The sequence below is a fragment of the Ostrea edulis genome, chromosome 4, assembly GCF_947568905.1.
Source record: "Ostrea edulis chromosome 4, xbOstEdul1.1, whole genome shotgun sequence".
Classification (NCBI taxonomy): domain Eukaryota; kingdom Metazoa; phylum Mollusca; class Bivalvia; order Ostreida; family Ostreidae; genus Ostrea; species Ostrea edulis.
Genome location: NC_079167.1, coordinates 16,437,717 through 16,459,463, shown reverse-complemented (window position 1 = coordinate 16,459,463; position 21,747 = coordinate 16,437,717). Strand labels below are relative to the sequence as shown.

General features: G+C 34.8%; 1 protein-coding gene across 6 annotated transcripts; it reads right to left on the bottom strand.

Moving 5' to 3' along the window:
• Window positions 1–1,075: 1,075 nt before the first annotated feature.
• Window positions 1,076–18,038, bottom strand: LOC125668736 (calcyphosin-like protein). Of its 6 annotated transcripts, none has more exons than XM_048903126.2 (5): window positions 17,795–17,859; window positions 17,477–17,622; window positions 9,296–9,473; window positions 6,835–7,044; window positions 1,076–1,574 (listed from the first exon to the last, which is right to left on the bottom strand). In XM_048903126.2, exons 2-5 carry the CDS (start codon window positions 17,611–17,613, stop codon window positions 1,473–1,475), a joined length of 627 nt encoding a protein of 208 aa, XP_048759083.1. In that variant the 5' UTR covers window positions 17,614–17,622; window positions 17,795–17,859; the 3' UTR covers window positions 1,076–1,472. The 6 variants fall into 6 exon arrangements, 4 of the variants coding, with proteins under 4 accessions (XP_048759083.1, XP_056018059.1, XP_048759082.1 ...); XM_056162084.1 differs by having other exon boundaries at window positions 17,748–17,801; XR_008802264.1 differs by lacking the exon at window positions 1,076–1,574 and adding an exon at window positions 3,034–5,686 and having other exon boundaries at window positions 6,019–7,044; window positions 17,795–18,038.
• Between the last annotated feature and the right edge of the window lie 3,709 nt (window positions 18,039–21,747).

Here is a 21,747-nt window from a genome sequence, read left to right as displayed (position 1 = left end):
TTCATATTACTTTAGAACTGATAAACATGAAATCTTCAGAAATAATAAAAGGATATTGTGGTTCTTGAGAAATGTTTTTTTTTTGTTGCATTTTCTTGATTATCTCCACTTTGGAGAGAGCATGGCCCTTCATTTGAATAACCAAAAAAAATTTTAATCCCTTTTAGCAAAGAATGATGTGTGCCAAGTTTGTTTGAAATTGGCCCAGTGGTTCATGAGAAGAAGATTTTTCAAATATGCCACAAATTTTTTACCAATTCTTAATCATCTCTACTTCAAAAAGGGTGTGGCTCTTCAGTTGAACAGATTTGAATCATCTTTACCCAAGCAAGCTTTGTAGTAAGTTTGGCTGAAATTAGCCATGTTAATATCACCATCCATTCAAAGGTCAAAATTTTTGCAACCAAACAGATGGACTGGCCGAAAACTAGATATGCCCGAGAATCTCCAATATTACGGGGGCATAAAGACATAGACTTTTGCTCTTAAAAGTAAACACTTAGTCACCTGTTGTAGGAAAGGTTGATACCTCATAAAAATTGTGACCTTGTCCTTTCACCTTTTGATTTCAAAATCAATAGAAGACTTTCTTCTGTCATAAAGAATCATCACATCAAGTATCATTGCACAAGTTTGGAGAAAACTAAAGTTATCATCTGGAAACCATTTTATGTTATATATGAATTCATGACCATGGTCTTTGACCTCATATGTATGTAGCCTGCCATCTTTGCTAGCCAAGGGTTTTGATCCACTATGGTGATTTGAAGGCGAGTAGAGTACATCAGAACCCTTTGCTAGTGATATAAATGGCAGCTCTCCATCAGATTGCAGTTGTTGAATTGTGGGCTTTGGGATAGCATACACTGTGGCCAACACATTGTGTCAAAATTCATGAGATTTATATCTTTTTATGGGCAAGTTAAATCGGGTAAGTGTTGTCACCCATAGGCCTCTGTGTATTGTTACCACTGAATAATGGACACTTCACCCATCAGGCTTGAATCTCTTCAGTCTACACTACCCTACATTGAGATGGTACAGTTAACAATGCAATTAGCTTGACTAATTACTCTACAGTTTTAAAATTTAATAAATAATTTCAAATTGCTTATCTAATGTACAATCTCTGTTTTTAAAGAAGATATGTTATACTATATTATTTTGATAAGCTATATAGCAGATCCTGAGTGAATATCAAATATTCATTCCATCTAAGATTATTAGATCCTTTGTTCTGCTCACTTATTCCCTTTAAAAAAAGTCCCCAAACCATTAACTGAGCAGATCAAAGGAATAAGAGTTCAATTGGATAGATAGATATTCACTTGACTATAACATGATCTGTTGAATGGATAACAGTACTAGTAAACAAGATGTTGGTAACCTATCACAGACTTTTTGTATCTGAGCAGGGGTTGATGTGCTCAAAAAGTAAAAAGTGGTCCATGCACCACAAACTGTGAAATCTTTTACAATTTCCATGCATTGGTCATCATTAGGTGAAAATAGGCGTCGTTGTCTACAGATGCACTAACTCCAGAGTAATAGTTAATAAATTCTTCTTCCGTAACCTGAAGTAATCAAACAGAAAACAATAAGTGACCAAAATAAAACAAACGATAAAGTTATCATGTGTGTCGACTATAGTGTCAGAAATTACAACATTATTCAATTAAACGTAAGAGCCAATTGTAGAATTAAAAAGAACTTTGTTGATCATCATGCAGGGGATTTTGCTACATCGATTCAAATGGCAGGGGGAGGTATATAGTTATTCACACAGATTTATGTTTAAGATATTCAATAAGAAATATGTGAAATTTATAGTATTTCGCTGATTGTTCTTGGTTCTGATTGAATCTGAAATTTTAAACAAAAAATTCTATATTTTACACCAGTATTTTTTTTTCTGGGGAAGGAGGGTGAATTTTTAGTTTTTAAAAAAATCATCAAATGGTTTTCATTTTCAGTTAGATAATGAAAAAGCTTCTCACAGCAAAGGGCAATTGGTATGATGTAAATTGTTGTTATCATTGTACATGTATATTAAATGTAAATAATCATAACTGTTTTATGAATCAAAGTGTTTTTAAATTTTTCCAAGCTTCTTGGAAACTATAATAAATAGCTGTAAGATGATCTGAAACATACCAAATACAAATAAATGAAAGCAGGTGAAAATCAACATAGGTTGCAAGAAAAGAAATGGGTCAAGTGAAAAAAAACAAGAGTTTTGAAAGAAGTTGCTATTGCATGAATCAAGAGGCTAATGATATTAAGAATTCAATATCATGAAGATTAATGTCAATTCAAGAATATCTTTATGATTGTTCTGTACTCACAATGATTATTCTTATTTCAATCTTCCATTTTGTAGATCGAGTCCGTCACTTCACATAAATATTTTGCAAGCTATCTGTGCAATTTATATATACATTTTGACTACAGTATTCATTCTATGAATTACCTCATCCCCTATCAACGCTCCCTGAGATTTTTTTCAACTTTCAAAAGTTAGAGCCCCTTATTTATGACCAAAAGTTACCTTATACCAGTAATAGCTACAATATCTTTGTGTATTTACTATGTTGTTTTGACGATTTTATTGAATAGTAAATCAATAAAGATCTGAGTGGATTATATCATTGTAAAGGAAAGTATATCAAATATTCATTTCAAATTCTATTTCTATTTATAAACATTTCTCAAAGTCAAAAATTTCACTGGAAATAGGCAAAACAAGTTCAAATACCCCCCCCCTTTTTTTCCCCCCAATTTTCTGAGCACCTGCAGCAGTCAATAGGATGAATACCGTTAATACAGTTTACCATGCAATTCTGTAATTCAAATCCTCCATAGAAAAAATTGAAATGCCAATGATGAACAGCAGCAACTCTTCAGCTATGAAAAACTAATGCTATTTTTTCTCATTGTTTTATTTTAACCATGAAAATTCTTCTTCACAGAGATAAATGATTTTACAGTAATACACGTGTATGCATGCACAGTTCTTTTTTTTTTTTCTTTTGGTTTTTTTTTTAAATATTTTTTTTATTTTTTGTTTTCTTTTTACTGACTAAAAGGATAAATTCCCTCTATCTCCTGTTCGCAATATATTATCAAATTCATTACATGCATGGTGGTAGGTCATTTGTTGCATCAACTAAAAAATAACACGATAAACAAAAAAGCTCGATCTATCATGCAGGTTTTTAAAAATTCATTCTAACTTTTACACAAGATGATGCCCATTTGCATATTGAAAATAACAACAAATTTGATTTGTGTCTAAATTTTAATTTTCATTATAAATCTGACATTATATTTCTTTAAAAATTAAAATTGTTGTAAAAAATTTAATTAAATTTCCCATAAAAATGAAAATATTGCTATTCCAATTCGAACTAAAAAGTGCTTATCATAAAATGAAGGGAATTTCAAGCTGACAAGACTCTATGTAAATATACAAATAGCACACAAAATGTAGGAAATCTTTCAAAGTGAATGCCAACAAATGCAAGTATTCAGTAAGTAAACAAAAATTCTTCCTTTTAACATAGAAAGTATCGGCACATACAATATAACAAATTTTATTCAACAAAAACAAAAATTAAAATTAAAGAAAAAATTACCCAGTTTCAACAAACCCTGTGATTGGCAAACATTAGAATAAGAAATTAAATCAAAAATCAATAACAGAGAACTGAAATACAGAAAGCAAAAGTCTTTGTCTTGGTGTTTTCTGTGCCGTGTGCTGTCACAGTTTGTGCTCCTGCTACATCTCACTAAGTTCTCGTCAGTTTCAGGCAGTGCTCTAGTCATAGTGGAAAATAGCCAACAGTCTCGTTCTTTTTTTTTTTTAAAGCTACACAGTGCAATCTACTCCATTTTCCACTACATCTGAAAGCTATACTGTAGCAAATATCTAGATTTCAAGGGTGAGAGGTTTAGGAAAACTTATATAAGCATATACCGATACTACATGTTTTTGCATACAGATTGGTAGCTTAATCTAACACATGTCGAGCTGTAAGAATTACAATAGTTGTTTTTTTTCTAAACAAATAGACAAAATTTTCATTCTCTAAATAACTACCATTTTTCCTACTTATATAAACCATCATCACAAATATGTTTTTAAATAAAAATGGTTAATGGGAATGTTTGAGTAAAAAACTGTCTGCATCATTCATAATTTCCAAGCGTTAACCATCATGAGGTTAAAGTAAGCATCATTGTCAATTGAAGCACTAACTCCAGAGTAATAGTTCAAGAACTCTTCCTCGGTAACCTGTCAGAAACACAACATCAAGTGTTTAGCACAAAGTTCAATGATTAGTTCATCACCATAGCGATCTCTGAAACAATCTTTGAAAGTTTCTGAGATGTCCCTATATTGAATATTAAGTAATCTGTAAATTATGAATTTTATTGCATGGTCTAAAATGTATGTGTACATGTCATAAAAATTCATGTAATTATCATTTATCTATGTTTAAGATTGGCTTTTATTATAATCTCTATGGCTGAACATAGTGTGTAATGTACACCTAGTTTAAACAACTGTGTATAAAGTCATCAATATTGTGTTTTCAGAATCTGTATTTTTTTTTTATTTTTGTAACTGAAAAAGAAGGGAATAACTTTCTAATAGCTCTCTCAACAAGAACTGGTATGTGAATTATTATGTTCTTAGAAAATGATTAACATGTATTTGATACATGAATATACTTGTTATTCAATTTTATCAGGGTTATTACAAAATTATGTAGACAAAACTTATTCAGCTAGCTCTTTCAACTGAAAATAGAAGGTGGGCAAGGAGCACACATAGAATTTCTAAAACAGTTGTCAATTAATTAATTGTCACCAAGAAGATTAAAGGATTTTGTTTCATTGTTCATTATTTGGACTAAGTGTTATGCAATAGAGCAGACTTTTGTCAAATGCTTGCTGAGGTAATTTTGTAAATCTGATCTAATTCTGTAAATCTAGTAACCTAATTCTGGATTCAGAATTATTAGGTTGGAATACATATTGGTGGGAGGCTTCGTCATGATACATGCTGTATCTGGACATTCTTGATAGCTTGTCTATTTGGAGAAGGCCAGCAAAACAAAACTGTGCAAAAATGTTTGGAAGCAAATTAAGCAATCAAATGCACCAGTAATTCAGATTTGATTTTATTAAGTCATTTCAAGACATGATTTTATCAAGCTTTTTGAATAACTCAAAATTCAGCCAAGTGCAAGATGCATTGTTATGGTCAGGATACCTTAAAATATGTAAGAAATTAACAATGACTTAGGTACCCTGAAACACTTAGAAAATTAACAATGTCTTAGGTATCCTAAAACACTTAGGAAATTAACAATGACTTAGGTACTCTGAAACCCTTAGAAAATTAACAATGACTTAAGTACCCTGAAACACTTAGAAAATTAACAATGTTTTAGGTATCCGAAAACGCTTAGGAAATTAACTTTGACTTAGGTACCCTGAAACACTTAGGAAATTAACTTTGACTTAGGTACCCTGAAACACTTGGGAAATTAACTTTGACTTAGGTACCCTGAAACACTTAGGAAATTAACTTTGACTTAGGTACCCTGAAACACTTAGGAAATTAACTTTGACTTAGGTACCCTGAAACACTTAGGAAATTAACTTTGACTTAGGTACCCTGAAACACTTGGGAAATTAACTTTGACTTAGGTACCCTGAAACACTTAGGAAATTAACTTTGACTTAGGTACCCTGAAACACTTGGGAAATTAACTTTGACTTAGGTACCCTGAAACACTTGGGAAATTAACTTTGACTTAGGTACCCTGAAACACTTAGGAAATTAACTTTGACTTAGGTACCCTGAAACACTTGGGAAATTAACTTTGACTTAGGTACCCTGAAACACTTGGGAAATTAACTTTGACTTAGGTACCCTGAAACACTTAGGAAATTAACTTTGACTTAGGTACCCTGAAACACTTGGGAAATTAACTTTGACTTAGGTACCCTGAAACACTTAGGAAATTAACTTTGACTTAGGTACCCTGAAACACTTAGGAAATTAACTATTACTTAGGTATCCCAAGACACTTAGGAAATTAACATTGACTTAGGTACCCTGAAACACCTAGGAATTTAACAATATTATATCTATTTGAATATTTACTGTAAAGAAATAGTCATTGGACTGTTGATGGGTACTATCAAATTTATCTTGATTATATACAATGGCATGTAATATTCACATATGCATGTATTCTTCTAATGTTATACAAAATGTAGTTGACAATTTAAAAAAAAAAAAAATATGTATTACAGAATGCTTACAATTGGGCTGCCAAGAAAAAAAAACCCATTTTCAATGAAAATTCACTCTTCTTGGCTTATACATAATTTTCTAATGACCCTGACTGCATGTGATGCGATTACTAAACTGATGTATTTCTATACAGTATACATATATAGCAGTGAGTAAGTTTCTGCATGCAGGTGAAGTGGCTTATACATGTATGTAGTCCATGCAACTATAATCATATACATGTGTATACAGCATCTCTATAATAACTGATATCATTTTCTTTGATGAAATATTTGCAAGAAATGTAATCCAAGACAGAAATTTGATTACTTTTGAAAGTTTCTTGGGAATCTTTCTCAAATTGATAAATACATATTAAATCAAGCTGTAAGAGCACTCAGAACATTTCAACAATTAATCTTCAATAATGAATTTACATGAACATTCCTCCTAAATCCTTTCCTCAGGCATGTATCTCTAATCAAGAAGCCACTACTTTCACACTATAGTGCATAGATGTTTACCTGTCCGTCTTTGTCGTTTGGAGAGTCGAATGAGTCCAGGAACTGTTTGAGGCACTGGTCCTCCGTCCATTCTCCACTGATATATTTCGGGTGTTTTTTGACGTTGTACACACCATGTAAATCTTGCACTGTCACCACATTATCTCCTGTTTTGTCTAGTTTCTGGAAAGCTCTCCGTACCAGTTCTTTCCTTGAATTGTTCATGGGTGGCTAATGCAAAGAAAAGTTACAGTGTACGTAGTAGATGAGTACAATTTTTTGACAATGAAATTTTCATAGCTATCAATATTCTTCATCAGTCTATATAAATATTGAGCAATTTTCCACAAAATTATATTGCCAACAATTTCTAAATCTACTCTATACACACAGGCACTCGACATTTTAAATATCTATAATAAAAAATTGTCTTCCTATATACGAATAGTTTGTTTAAAGATCCCCTGAAATGATAATGATTTCATCAATTCTGAATTATTGCTGCATGCATTAATTGAATTCAGAATAGCATTATCATGCTGAATGTGATGTGTGCAATAACTGGATTGTGTTGCTCTCGATCGTCATATGAATTTATGATATCAACAATTGAACTGATGTGTGCAATTCAATTGAAGAGTGCAATAATTCAGTCAATGCATGCAATAAATCAATCAATTAATGGGTGCAATAATTTAATTATTGCTCTCTTCAATTGAAAGAGATAAGCAACTCCTATGGCGGCATGTTCACCGCATGAAATAAGTTTGGATAATGTGTTGCCTTTTGAAACTCCACTTTCATTTTACTTTGAAGTGAAACATCTTCTGACAATATTGTATCTTGCATGTTTAAGGATTTGGAGGGTTGGAACTTGATATCTTTTATTCTTAATTTGGTATACATCATAATTTAAAATCATGCAGTGTGTGCATTTTTACCGAAAAATATAGATGATACGAGATTTGAGAAGTTGCTAATGTCTTTGTGCATCAATTCAATTAATGCATGCAATAACTGAATTATTACTCTCTTCAACAGAATTAATGATAATCAGATATCATTACATGTAATTCAGTTGATACATGCAATAATTTTTTTAGAGAGAGCAACAATTTGTAACTCTTTAATTAAATTGTTGCTCTCTTTAAAAGAATTGACATGTGCATTAATTCCTTTAACCAAATTGTTGTAAATATTAAAGATATCTTCAGCTGAATTAGTAGAGAATGAAATTATGTATTTACTACAAAGCCTGCATGCAATTAATCACATTATTGCTTAAGGGGAATAACTCTGAATCTCATCAGAAATTTACTATATCTTATTGCTATCATCGATTCAATTAATGAGAGCAAAAATTGAATTGATGCATGCAAATAATTGATTTGATGCACTCATCAACTGAATGAATTGAGCTCAATAACGAATTATTATCTTCGAATAATAAATGATGATATATTCAATTATTTGAGTTTTATGTTAATTTGGTCAGAGACATATATATGTCTCTGAAATGTATATGTATCTATGGTCCATTATGAAGTGATTTGTTCAACAAGAATAAAATTTTAATTGGCACAAAGTTTGTGTGTCAAAGCAGGAGTCCGTTTTTGAAAAAAGAGATGGCTAATTCTTTGATGAAGAGGTGTAAATAAACATCTGGGGGCCATGATTTGTACAAATTTGAATCTACGCTATATAAACAAGCTTTCATGTAAATTTCATATTTTTCTGGCCCAGTGGTAGATTTTTAAATAATCCCACACATCCTATTTTTGTCTTTCTTGATTATCTCCCCTTTGTAGGAAGCAATTAGGCCCTTCATTTGAACAAAGTTGAATCTTCTTTACCCAAGAGTGATTTGTGCCAAGTTTGATTAAAAGTAACCCAATGATTCTTGAGAAAAAGATTTTTTTTAAAGATGCCTCAAAAGTTTACTAATTCTAAGTTATCTCCACTTCAAAAAGGGTGTGACAATTCAATCCTCTTTACCCGAGCATGCTTTGTGGGAAGTTTGGCTGAAATTAGCCCTGTGGTTCTGGAGAAGAAGTTGAAATTGATAAAAGTTAATGAATGGACAGATGGACATCCAACAAAAAGTTATCAGAAAAACTCACTTGAGCTTTCAGCTCACACGAGCTAAATACTATATCACTCTCTGCTAGTCTAGAGTTGTCATTCCTTGTTCTCAGTTAGCACATTTACTTTCATAACCAGTCATTTGCTATGAAACACACACAAAAAAAGACTGAGAATTGATATGTTTTTTAGTGTAACTGTCAATGAATTTTTTTTATATCATTGCAGTGAAAAAATCTGGCATCTACAAACATCATTGACCCTAAAGTGAGACAGTGACAAGTATGAGGCATGAACAACTCCGAGTAGAGAATGAAATAATATATTTACTACAGAGCATGCATTATTGATTAAGGGAAATAACTCTGAATCTTGACATCACAATTTTTCTATATCTTACCCTAAGTGCAGTTAAGAATTCATCAAATGACAGGGATCCACTGTTATCTTTATCTAACTGTTGAAACATAGAAGTCATGACATCATCCTCCATTATCAAACCATAATCATGGATTCCTTTTTTAAATTCTTTAATGTTGAGACTTAAATCTGAGTCATCGTCCATGATTCTGAATGTTCTGTGAATAAATAAGATAATACATCATTACCATCCATGTGTAATGTTTGAAATCTTAATAGTTTTACTTTCATCAGTTTAATTCAATCCATAGTTTAGTATCATTTCACTAAACATGCAATCATTCTGTTAGTTTTACATAGCAATACAAGTCCCCTACTGGTCCCAAACTGTCAATCGTGTGATTTTTTGCATGAACAATTAACCAGCCACTGTAGCTCAGTGGTAGAACATTCACTTAATTCATATCTGGGATGTTGTGAGTCCGAGCCCCGCTCATGCCACTGATGTGTCAAACCTAATATGTAACTAGTTCTAATTGTAACGGGGACCGTTACATATGTTCCCCAAACCTCCCCCAAATAAAATGTGATGTCCTTGTCAATCTATAGCAAAAAATCATTTTATTTTAGCCTTTAATTACATGTAGTATGTTTAATATGGTCATTTCAGTACCAAGAAATGAAAGAAAGCGTTGCACGTGCATACACGCGCACATGATTCCGAATTTTTGTTGATGTCGTTCAACAGGCATTTGTATCATATACCCACAGTATGAATTTCATAACGTTTCCACCAAATATAAGAAAGTTATAGCGATTTTAAAATCGTCCAATCAGAATTCAGCACACGTGCATACACGTGCTGAGCAGTAATTCTAACCACAGCAATTTGTAAGGAGTACTAAGACACAACTAAACCATTAATATCAATAGAATTTGATGAAAAACAAAAACCTTATCGTCCTTTAAAAATTGAACATTTAAAAAACGTTGCACGCGCATGCGCGTGTACGTTGGCATTTTTTTATTACACCAATATATAGATACACATATTGTCTACTTATGCTGTGAATATCATTTCATTCGCTTCATAAATAAGATAGTTACAAACGTTTTAGTATTATCCAATCAAAATGAAGCGCACGTGCATGCGCGTGCAAATTGGTAATTTTGACCATGCAAATCAGTTAAGGGTCTCAATATCTACCTATGATATGAATTTCAAGCCATTTCAATGAACAACAAAAAAGTTAGACTGATTCCAAAGTTAGTGTACAAATTTTGGAATGCGCGTGCTGACAAAATAACTATTATTTTTCATATGTACAAATCATATACTATCATCCTATTTAGGTTTTATATCGCTTCCTTCAATATTCTGATTTTCCATTTTTTGTACCAAAATTGCAATGCACGTGCGCGCGCGTGCATGCACGTGCGTGCATGCACGTGCAGACAAAATGACTATCACTATGCACATCTACAAACGCTATACTATCATCCTGGAAAGTTTCATATCAATCCCTTTTGTAGTTTCTGAGAACACTACCGGACAAAAAAGTACCGGAGAAAAAGAATAATAACTAGACACTCATTACTAGTAATGAGTAGGTCTTCCGTTAGACCACTTCCGGTAAAGAGGTTTCTGTTCCTACAAAAACCATTTAAATGTATCAGAAAATGTGCCTTAACAATGAATGAGAAATGTATTATCGAATTTTTTACTCCTTTCTCGTAACTTCCGGTGACGACCGGAAGTACTATTCAGATGCATTTTCCTATAAATGACAGCGACTCTTTACTGTCTATATTCCCTGAAAATTTCACGTCTCTATCTGAAAGAGTTCTCAAAAAAAGAAGTAAACCTAAGAAAGAAAAAGTAGTAGGTTACTACCGACCGGAAGTCAATTTTGAAAAACAAAATGATCAAAACTTTAGAAGTTGATACTTTTATTAAGACATGTGAAAATCATATGAAAGACTTCAAATATAAGCGAGATTTATGGGGACAAAGAGACGAAAATTAAAAAGGTATTTTATCAAGAAACCGGAAGTAGTCGTTTTGACTACCGACAGAGTCAATATTCTTTTGACACTTTGAAAGAGACTTAATAAACTAGTATAGGTTTCAATCTAAAGGAAAAAGTTTGAAATTTGCGATTCTTTCCATCACTTCCGGTGACGACAGGAAGTGACGGTCGACATGTTTAACCCACTACTGCACGCCTACAAACGGAGATTGATCATCCCTGAATGTTTGATGAACCTATATTTTACCTTTTCCAAGAAAAATGCTGGACAAAATTCCTTTTGAGAAACAGAAAATCGGCCATATTTTCCGACCGGAAGTGAATTTTGTAAAAACAAAAATAATTATAGCAAGGTCATTTCATAAGACATTATTCCTGAAAATTTCAGCCTTCTCTGAGAAATCACTCGAAGAAATCGGAATATCGACATTTTTTCAAATACTTCCGGTATAGACCAGAAGTGACGAACGAAAAAATTGAATATATGTGTACAATGGACTAATGTTAGTTGATCAACTCTACAAGTTTCAAGCATCTATCTATATTCATTATTGAGAAACTGAAAAAACAAGGTTTGAATATATATGTCCACCCTATATCTCACGACCGGAAGTGAATTTTTTCAAAAATATTTAAATTTACTTTAGACATTTATAGTGTCTATAACATATGTAAAATTCAAATCATTAACTTGTTTTATGACCAAGATTTATGGCACTGAAAAATGAGAGAATGAATAGTCTTTCTTTGATATAACCGGAAGTTGGAGTTTCAACTTCCGGTGGGGTCAACATTTTTTTGAGAATTAGAACCAGACCTAGTAAACCGATATAGGTTTCAGTTTGAAAGAAAAAAGTTTGAAATATATGATTCATTTAATCACTTCCGGTGACGACCGGAAGTGACGACCGACATTCTTAACCCCCTACTGCACGCCTACAAAGTGAGATATATTAACTCTGAAAATTAGGTGACTCTATCTTTTACCGTTTCTGAGAAAAACGCTGGACAACGAAAACAGCTAATAAGCCGTATTTGCCGACCGGAAGTAAATTTTACAAAAATATTTGACGTTACTCTAGACATTTATAGTGACTATTATATATTTAACACTCAACTCATTAACTAGTTTCATGACAGAGATTTATGGCACTGAAAAATGAGAGAATGAATAGGCTTTCTTTGATATAACCGGAAGTTCAAGATTCAACTTCCGGTGGGGTCAACATTTTTTGAGAATTAGAACGAGATATAGTAGACCGAAATAGGTTTCAATTTAAAAGAAAAAAGTTTGAAATTCATGTTTCCTTTAATCACTTCCGGTGACGACCGGAAGTGACGGCCGACATTCTTAACCCCCTACTGCACGCCTACAAAGTGAGATCTATTAACTCTGAAAATTTGGTGACTCTATCTTTTACCGTTTCTGAGAAAAACGCTGGACAAAATATCTTGTAAAAAGACGAAAATTGGACATATCTTGCGACCGGAAGTGAATTTTGAAAAAATGAAAAAAATGCCTCGAGGTACCATCGTTCTCTATAACCTGTGAAAGTTTCAGGAAAATCCATCCAACGGTCTCGGAGACGAAAGGGAAAAAAAAAAAAAAAATAATAATAATAACTAGACACGATCTCGTTGCGAGCAACGAGTAGGTCTTCCGTCCGATTTGTTGATGCACTCGGAGTTAAAAAAAAGAAGAAGACAAATGAGTCCCAATTTAGTTTCCGACTTTAAGACACTTTAGATATAATCAATTTTTCATATCATAAGCTTCTGAAGCAAAGTTGCGGTGAAATTCGTTTGAAATTCGACTCTCCAGGCGAGCCATAAGGCCCGCGGGCCTATTTCTTGACGTCATTTGTTAGCCCTCTATAGACTCAACAACTTTAGTTCTATATGTCTTTACAAAATATTTACCTGTAAAAAGTTATTGAGATCGACCGATATCGACAAAAAATCGACTCTACAGGCGAGCCATTAGGACCATAGGCCTATTTCTTGATATCAATCGATAGATCTCGATAAACTGAACAACTTTTGTTCAATATGTCCTTACAAAATATTTACCAGTTACAAGTTTTTGAAATCGACTGATATCGACAAAAATCGACTCTACAGGCGAGCCATGAGGCCCACAGACCCATTTTTTGATATTGATCGATAGGTTATGACACATTGAACAACTTTTGTTCAATAATGCTTTTCAAAAAATATGTCGTTTTCAAGATATGAGGCGTCAAATATTTACGATTTTGGCCCTTAAAATCTCTAATTACGTAACATATGACCTACTTTTTGATTTGATAAGATCAAGCTGGTTGAGATGAACATTTCCGCTTCTACAACTTATTATAAAATATGAATAGTTTCTGAGATATTCTCAAAAATATTTGGACCCTTCTGAACCCCTAATTTAAAGGGCCAGCCTGTTTTGCTTGATATCGTAAGAAAGGCCTTGTCATTTTAAACATTTTTTGCTCAACAAGTATTTAGAAATTCTTTACCGTTCTCGAGTTATCTCTACAAGAAATATTTAGGGGCCAAACTGTAGCTCCCTAACGGGGCCACATAGGGAAAAAACGAAATGTACATATTGTTTAGATTATCATTCTGAACAACTTTTGTTCAATAATGCTTTTCAAAATATTTGTCGTTTTCAAGATATGAGGCGTCAATTATTTATGATTTTGGCCCTTAAAATCCCTTATTACGTAACATATGACATACTTTTTGATTTGATAAGAACAAGCTCGTTTAGATGAACATTTCCGCTTCAATGACTTATTACAAAATATTAATAGTTTCTGAGATATTCTCATAAACCTTTGGACCCTTCTGGGCCCCTAATTTAAAGGGTCAGCCCCTTTTGCTTGATATCGTAAGAAAGGTCATGACATTTCAAACATTTTTTGTTCAACAAGTATTTAGAAATTCTTTACCGTTCTCGAGTTATTTCTAGAAGTAATTTTTAGGGGCCAAACTGTAGCTCCCTAACGGGGCCACATAAGGTAAAAACGAAATATGCATATTGTTCAGATCATCATTCTGAACAACTTTTGTTTTTCAAAATATTTGTCGTTTTCGAGATACAAGGGGTAAAAAATTTATGGTTTTGGCCCTTAAAATCCCTTATTACGTAACATATGACCTAAATTTTTATATGAATAGATTTGGATTGTTGAGATGAACATTTTTTGTTCTTTGACTTATACCAAAATATGAACGATTTTTGAGATATTTGATCTAGACTTTGAGCCCTTCTAGATCCCTAATTGAAGGGGCTAGCCCCTAAATCTTGATATTTTCGAAAAGATCTCGTAAATGTACACAACTTTTGTTCTACATGTCTTAACAAAATATTTGCAAAAAAAAAGATATTGGAGATCAAAGGTCAAAAATCGCCGAAATCGGCGAAAAATTTTGGCATCCATTTTTTCAGGTCCAGGCGAGCTCTTAGGCAAATCGCCTCCGGTAAAATCGAATCCCCCACAAATCTTCTAAAATGTTTACTCTATCTTGTGTAGAAATTTCAAGACTCTAGCTTCAAAACTAACGGAGGAGATGTGTGGACAACAAGGCCCTTCAAAAAGTCACTAAAAGAGAGATAACTCCTGACCGGAAGTGACGTCAAGCACGAAATTTTGCAAGCAAAGTCTCGTCACCAAAAGACATCTTTCCTGAAAATTTCGTGAAAATCGATCAAGAAATGGCTGAGAAAAACGCGTGTACTACCAAGGAAAATAATAATAATAATGAAGAAGAACGCGAACAATAATAGTAAGGTCTTCCGCAGGAGACGGAAGACCTTAATAATAATAATGAAGAAGAAGAACGCGAACAATAATAGTAAGGTCTTCCGCAGGAGACGGAAGACCTTAATAATGAAGAAGAAGAACGCGAACAATAATAGTAAGGTCTTCCGCAGGAGACGGAAGACCTTAATAATAATAATAATAATGAAGAAGAAGAACGCGAACAATAATAGTAAGGTCTTCTGCAGGAGACGGAAGACCTTAATAATGAAGAAGAAGAACGCGAACAATAATAGTAAGGTCTTCCGCAGGAGACGGAAGACCTTAATAATGAAGAAGAAGAACGCGAACAATAATAGTAAGGTCTTCCGCAGGAGACGGAAGACCTTAATAAGAAACAGAGTAAAAACAATATGTTCCCAAACTTTGTTTGGGGAACATAAATATATGTAGTGATTGCTCCTTCGCCAAATGCTTGGCTTTTAGAAGTGAGATTCACAGATATTCAGTTTGCTAAATTAAAACAAAGTGGATAAGCCTCAGTATAATTAATCGATTATCCCATTATTTTACCAGAGCTATGGCTTGGGCAGTGACCACCCCTATTATTAAAGAACTTGGGCAGTGTGCATCTTGTGCTGTGAGCAATGCTCACTAAGAATACCCCCCGCTTACCCCAATCTCCCAAAGGGTGTTGTTAATAGGTGTAAATTACCTCTTTCCTGAGTGTAAAAATATGGTATGCCTTTGTAGAAGAAAATGGAAGCTATAGTCCAAACACAAATCCATGGCATAAACCTATAATTTTGACCTTGAGATCAAAGGTCAAGGTCATAAAGAGGTCATGAATGTACATGACACATAGTCTCATTGTGATATACCCATGTCTTATGGTATGACTATGTCAAGACTCTATAATCAATTTTGACCTTGAGGTCAAAGTTCAAGGTCATATAGAGGTCATGAAGGTACCTGACACATCGTCTCATGGTGATACACTCATGTGTCAAATATGGTTTGCCTATGTCAAAGAACAAAGAAGTCATGACACAAATCCATTGTAAAAACCTTTAATTTTGACCTTGAGGTCAAGGTCATATGGAGGTCATGAAGGTACATGACACATCGTCTCATGGTGATACACTCATGAGTCAAATATGGTATGCCTATGTCAAAGAACAAAGAAGTTATGGCCCGGACACGAATCCATTGTAAAAAACCTATAATTTTGACCTTGAAGTCAAGGGTCAAAGCCATATAGAGGTCATGAAGGTACTCAACACATCGTCTCATGGTGATCCACCTGTGTGCCAAATATGGTATGCCTAAGTCAAAGAACAAAGAAGTTATGGCCCGGACACGAATCTGCACAGACAGACGGACGGATGGACAGACAGACAGAGTGATTCCTATATATCCTCCTGAACTTCGTTGGGGGGGGGGGGGGGGGGGGGTATAATAACGATTGAGAATAACTTTCAGAAAATTTGTACATCAAATACAGCTGCTAGAAAATAGGTATTGAGTTGATGGAAAATCTGATAAAAAATTCAATCCAACTTTATATAAGAAGTTCAATGTGAAAATCCTAAAAAAATTCTCTGAAGAAAAAAGAGCTCCTGACTTGCACGTGAATCGACTTATTTGCGAGTATATATACAGTAAATCTTTTAATATAAAGTCTTCATGTTATGTATATGCATATTTCCAAACAAGCTAACTAAGATTTCCTAACCGTAGTGATGACACCCTTTTACCAAACATTTCACATGATGTACTGAAATGGACCGGAGCAGCTGGCTATTCCCCTGCATGTAGCAGGTGTATGGTCTTGTGCATCGATCAGAATGCCATAATAAAAATTCAATAAAAGAGGAAATCCACATTAGAAGTGAAGTGATTACCCTTCCTCCTGTTATCATTTCATTCAGAACCGTGCGGTGCAGTATATAATTGTGTTACTCACACTGTGTGGTATTGTACGCCAGATGTGACCATATCAAATACATACATGTAGGCTTGACCAAGAATATATTGATCTCTTCTTTTATAATGATAGGATATGGCAATTTGGTGGTGCCCCCCCCCCCCCCCCCCCCCCCCCCCCGGGTGGAGTTGTAATTATTTTAGCAAATAGAGTGGTAGAGATGGTGGAGGAGTAGCATCAAATGTATTTTAACAGTTTTCTCATTCCCTTAAACCAACACTAAACATTTAATAATGTAAATTAACTGGCTCAAATAAAAGGAGCAGTGCATGTACTTTAGGAATGTGGTAAGATTCTAGATTAAACAGGGTTTTTTTTTTTATTTACTTGAATGAATTTCAAATGAAGGAACTTTCTCATTTTAAAAATTTACAATGTTTACACTGCGTGATGAAACATGTTTGTAAGCATATCATTATATACAGAAAAAGAACTGACAGAATTCCTACCTGCCCAGGCCTTTTATTCCATTGGCCCCTCGCGCTAGACAAGCGTAGCGAAGTTTTTCAATAGGATCTTTTGCATCCTTCATCATTTTCTTTGCTTTCATTTTCAGCTCGTTGTTGCCTCGCTGTGTACATGCCATGTTTGAAACCTGTATTGTAAACAAATATACAAACTGCACAATGCTGAAGGATTAGGTCAAACGAATTATATCAGATATAGACAAACTATAAAAATAAAAACAAAACAAAATAAAAACAAAACATAAAAACAAACTGCTAATTTAACACAATACGAGCGATGTCTGCAAGTAAACAGATTACCTGTTTTCGCACCTGCCTTCCGTTTCACGTTGTGACACGCTTTATTTATGTGGTCACGATGACAACGGGGAGCAGCTGTTTATTAAATTTCAAATAGACATGGCATTAACATCTTTCAATCATTTACCGGATGAAAATTAGATATAATATGGCCACCATAAGTATAATTATGACTGAGTGATGCATAATCCCCAATGGGCCATATGTAAACTGAATTCTTGCTCATTTGCAATGCTGGCAGATCCCCATAACTATGGAAAGCCATTCATTGATTTAATCCATTTGTATCAAGTATGTATGAAAGCCTATTAGGATCACTTGAAAAACGGGGGATACTTCTAAGGCAAAATAAAGACTTTACAATAACGCGAAACAAGAAAGGCGTAATTAAGAGCAGGACATGAAGCCGTTAAAAATCTTGATAACGCGATTTATATAGGGGTAATTACACGAATTTAATAAAAAGAAATATTTATATCTAAATGTTTTTGCCTTTGATATTTTTACATGTAGAGAAGATATAGAACACAGCATTTCGACATACTTACCACATAAAGTAGCCAAGCTTAAAGACAGTCTCCTGAAATCCGCCGACCGTCGAGACCACCTATATTACGTAAGAAGTAAACCTAACATCCAAATTCAAGGACTTTAAGGATGTATGCTACACCAGAGAAATTTGATATGAATGAAAAGTGGAAGATATGTACAATAATATTTTGAAATTGAAAACTTTTAAATTTACTTTATTTCGTAAAAAAATGCAGTTTTAGTAGAAAGCAATTTGGGGGAAAATTAAAACCTCTGTTAGACTCGAACCCACGATCTACAGTTCAACTGTCGACGCGCTAGCCTATTGAGCTACTCAGCTAGGCGATAAATTTTGAAATGAATAGAGAAATATTGCTGATATTTATATTTTCCTCCATGTTTGAAAAGGAAGTCAGCCATTATGACGATGTAGAGTACCTCCTTAAAAAGCGTCTTGTGCAGAGGGAAATCCGACGTGCCTACTCGAAGTGCATTGAAAATATTGTCTTACCGGCAGAAAATGACCCGCAACAAAGCTGCATGAAACGTTTCTGGACATATATAAAGCATAAAAGGACAGATTATAACGGAATCCTACATACCAACCCTGTGGACCAGGCAACCATACTCAACAAACAGTTCCAGTCAGCATTTCCCGCAAAGGACGCACACTCTAAGAAGACTTAGCTATGAGATGCGATATGTCAGGCACATTCCCCACATGTAAAGATCTCCCCATAGCGGAAAACGGTGTCATGAAGCTCCTACAGAGACTAAACCCCTCCAAAGCCGCTGGTCCGGACAATATCAAACCTAGAGTATTAAAAGAACTGTCAAACGAACTGGCTCCTATCCTTACCACCATCTACAATAAATCGCTTGAAACTGGGGAGGTGCCCTCAGACTGGAGATCTGCTAATGTGATTCCAGTATACAAACAAAGGAGAACGATACAAAGCTGAGAACTATAGACCAATCTCGCTAACTTGTGTGTGCTGTAAAACAATGGAGCATGTAGTTACCAGCCATATGATGAAACATACGGAACGCCACAACACACTTTATCCTTTACAGCATAGATTTCGTAGTAAACGATCCTGCGAAACACAACTTGTCGAATTTGTGGATGGCATCACCATCAACATGAGTAAAGACAAACAGAGCGATGTTCTAATCATGGACTTTTCCAAAGCCTTTGGCAAGGTCAGACATAGTCTATTAGTACACAAGCTCGAGCACTATGGAATCCAAGGATGGGTTAACCGATAGATATAGAGGGTTTTCTGCTAAATCGATCACAGTCAGTCGCAGTTGAAGGGAAACACTCACCATGCATAGATGTGGAATCAGGGGTCACCCAGGGGAGTGTTCTTGGACCGTGGTTCTTATTCTATATAAACGACATGCCTGCAGGAATGAAGTCTACCGTTCGACTATTCGCCGATGATACGATTGCTTCCCTCGCTATCTCATCAGACTTGGATGTGTCAGACCTACAATCCGACCTTGACAAATTGGCTTTATGGGAATCCACATGGAAAATGTCATTTCATCCACAAATGTAACGTCCTAACTATCAGTAGGAAAACAAACCCTATCAAAACATCCTATACTCTGCATGGCCACATCTTGGAGTCCGATCCAAGCACCAAATATCTAGGGTGCACCTTCACTTCTGATCTACAGTGGAACCAACATGTCAGTAACATCTGCAACAAAGCCAATAGAACCTTAGGATGCGTAATCTAAACATCAGCGCTACATCGACCAAGGCCAATGCATACAAATCTCTAGTCAGACCACTTGTGGAGTATGCAAGCCCAGTATGGGATTCATATCACAAATCTGAAATAGACAGACTGGAAATGGTACTAGAACGTCGAGGGACAAGATATGTTACCAACAGGAATAGTCTAGAATGGAAATAGATCCAGCGTAAGTGACATGCCACAACATCTGGAATAGAGATCATTGGGAAAAAAGAAGGAAAGATGCCCGACTTGCATTGTTCTATAAGACTGAACATGATAAAGTTGCCATTAGTAAAGAGGGCCGTCTAGTAAGACCATGACGTATGACTAGAAACACACACGATAAATACTACTAAATACCATCTACCACCTGTGACTACCGCAGATACTCATTCTTTCCTCGAACTATCAGGGATTGGAACTTGCTACCACCTGGGACAGTGTTAGCACCGTCACTTGAAGACTTTACAGCTTCAGTGACAAATATGTAAAACTTAAAGAACTTTTTATCCTGTTTTTAATCTCATTTGCATACACATCCAAGTACTTCAGGCAGAATAATCAAGTTGTTGATTGTGGCCATTATCGGGCAGAAGAAGAAGCAGATTGTGATGATATGCATTTTCAGTCCTCATGAACGCGCTGCAGTTGTAAACAATGTATTCGTATACATGTATACTCGTAAACACAAAACTACTTGATAAATATAGTTCATCTATTTTAAAGATTAGAAATTTTGGTGGCGCCCAGTTTTTATTGGTGGAAGAGAGAACCCAGATACAATGCACCTGGGAAGAGACCACCGACCTTCCGAAAGTAAACTGGGAAACTTTCTCACTTACCGGCGCGAGCGGGATTCGAACCCGCGCCGACCAGAAGTAAGAGGCCGTGTGATTTTGGATGCTCTAACCACTCGGCCACGGAGACCCAGCCAGAAACGAAATATACGATTTTTATTCTAAATGTCTTTAAGGAAGCTCACTACACCAAGGCTTATACTCTTTATGACACAACGTCACAAGATCAGGGGCGGACCCAGGAATTGCGGTTAGGGGGCGCAACTTTATGAGGCAGGGGGTCTGGAGGCCGCCTTGAGGCCCCCAATGGGTCGAGGGCGAAGCTCCTGGATTTTGCAGATTGGGGGGGGGGGGGGGGGCTTGAAATATGTCTCCTATGCAGTAATTTTTTTTTTACTATTTTCTGTCATTTTTGATAAGGTGAAATTAATAGAATGACGCAAATTTTAAGAATTTTCGGAAAAAATGAAAATTATCCCAATGAAAGTAATTCAATAAATCAAAAGATTTTGTCATTCATTTCTCCGAGAGTGGAATAAATTATTGCTTCTTTTATCTTTTACATTTTTCTAAACAAGAGACCATGATTGATCTTAAATTTGAAAATTTTAGGGAGGGGGGGGGGGGGCGCTGGTTGCGGTTGCGCCACTTAAAACCGCCACTGAAGATGGCGATTCTAATGTTTTGTGAAATTGATTTGGTTGTCTATCATCATAGTCAGTGGTTAAAGCATCGGGCAGATGAACTGCATATCCGGAGTTCAAATCCGCCAAAGGCTTTTGTTCAAATTCACTGGATTGTATTTCTGGAAACCATGCTTTTTAATCCAAAATTGTGTGTATATATATATATATATATATATATATATATGTGT

Bases quoted from the DNA above. Each gene is read 5' to 3' on its own strand.
- LOC125668736 (XM_048903126.2), bottom strand. From the start codon at position 17,613: ATGGCATGTACACAGCGAGGCAACAACGAGCTGAAAATGAAAGCAAAG. The intron at 9,474-17,476 runs GTAGGAATTCTG...ATTTATTCACAG, and splicing joins GGAATAAAAGGCCTGGGCAG to AACATTCAGAATCATGGACG. The intron at 1,575-6,834 runs GTAAACATCTAT...TGATTACTTCAG, and splicing joins CAAACGACAAAGACGGACAG to GTTACGGAAGAAGAATTTAT.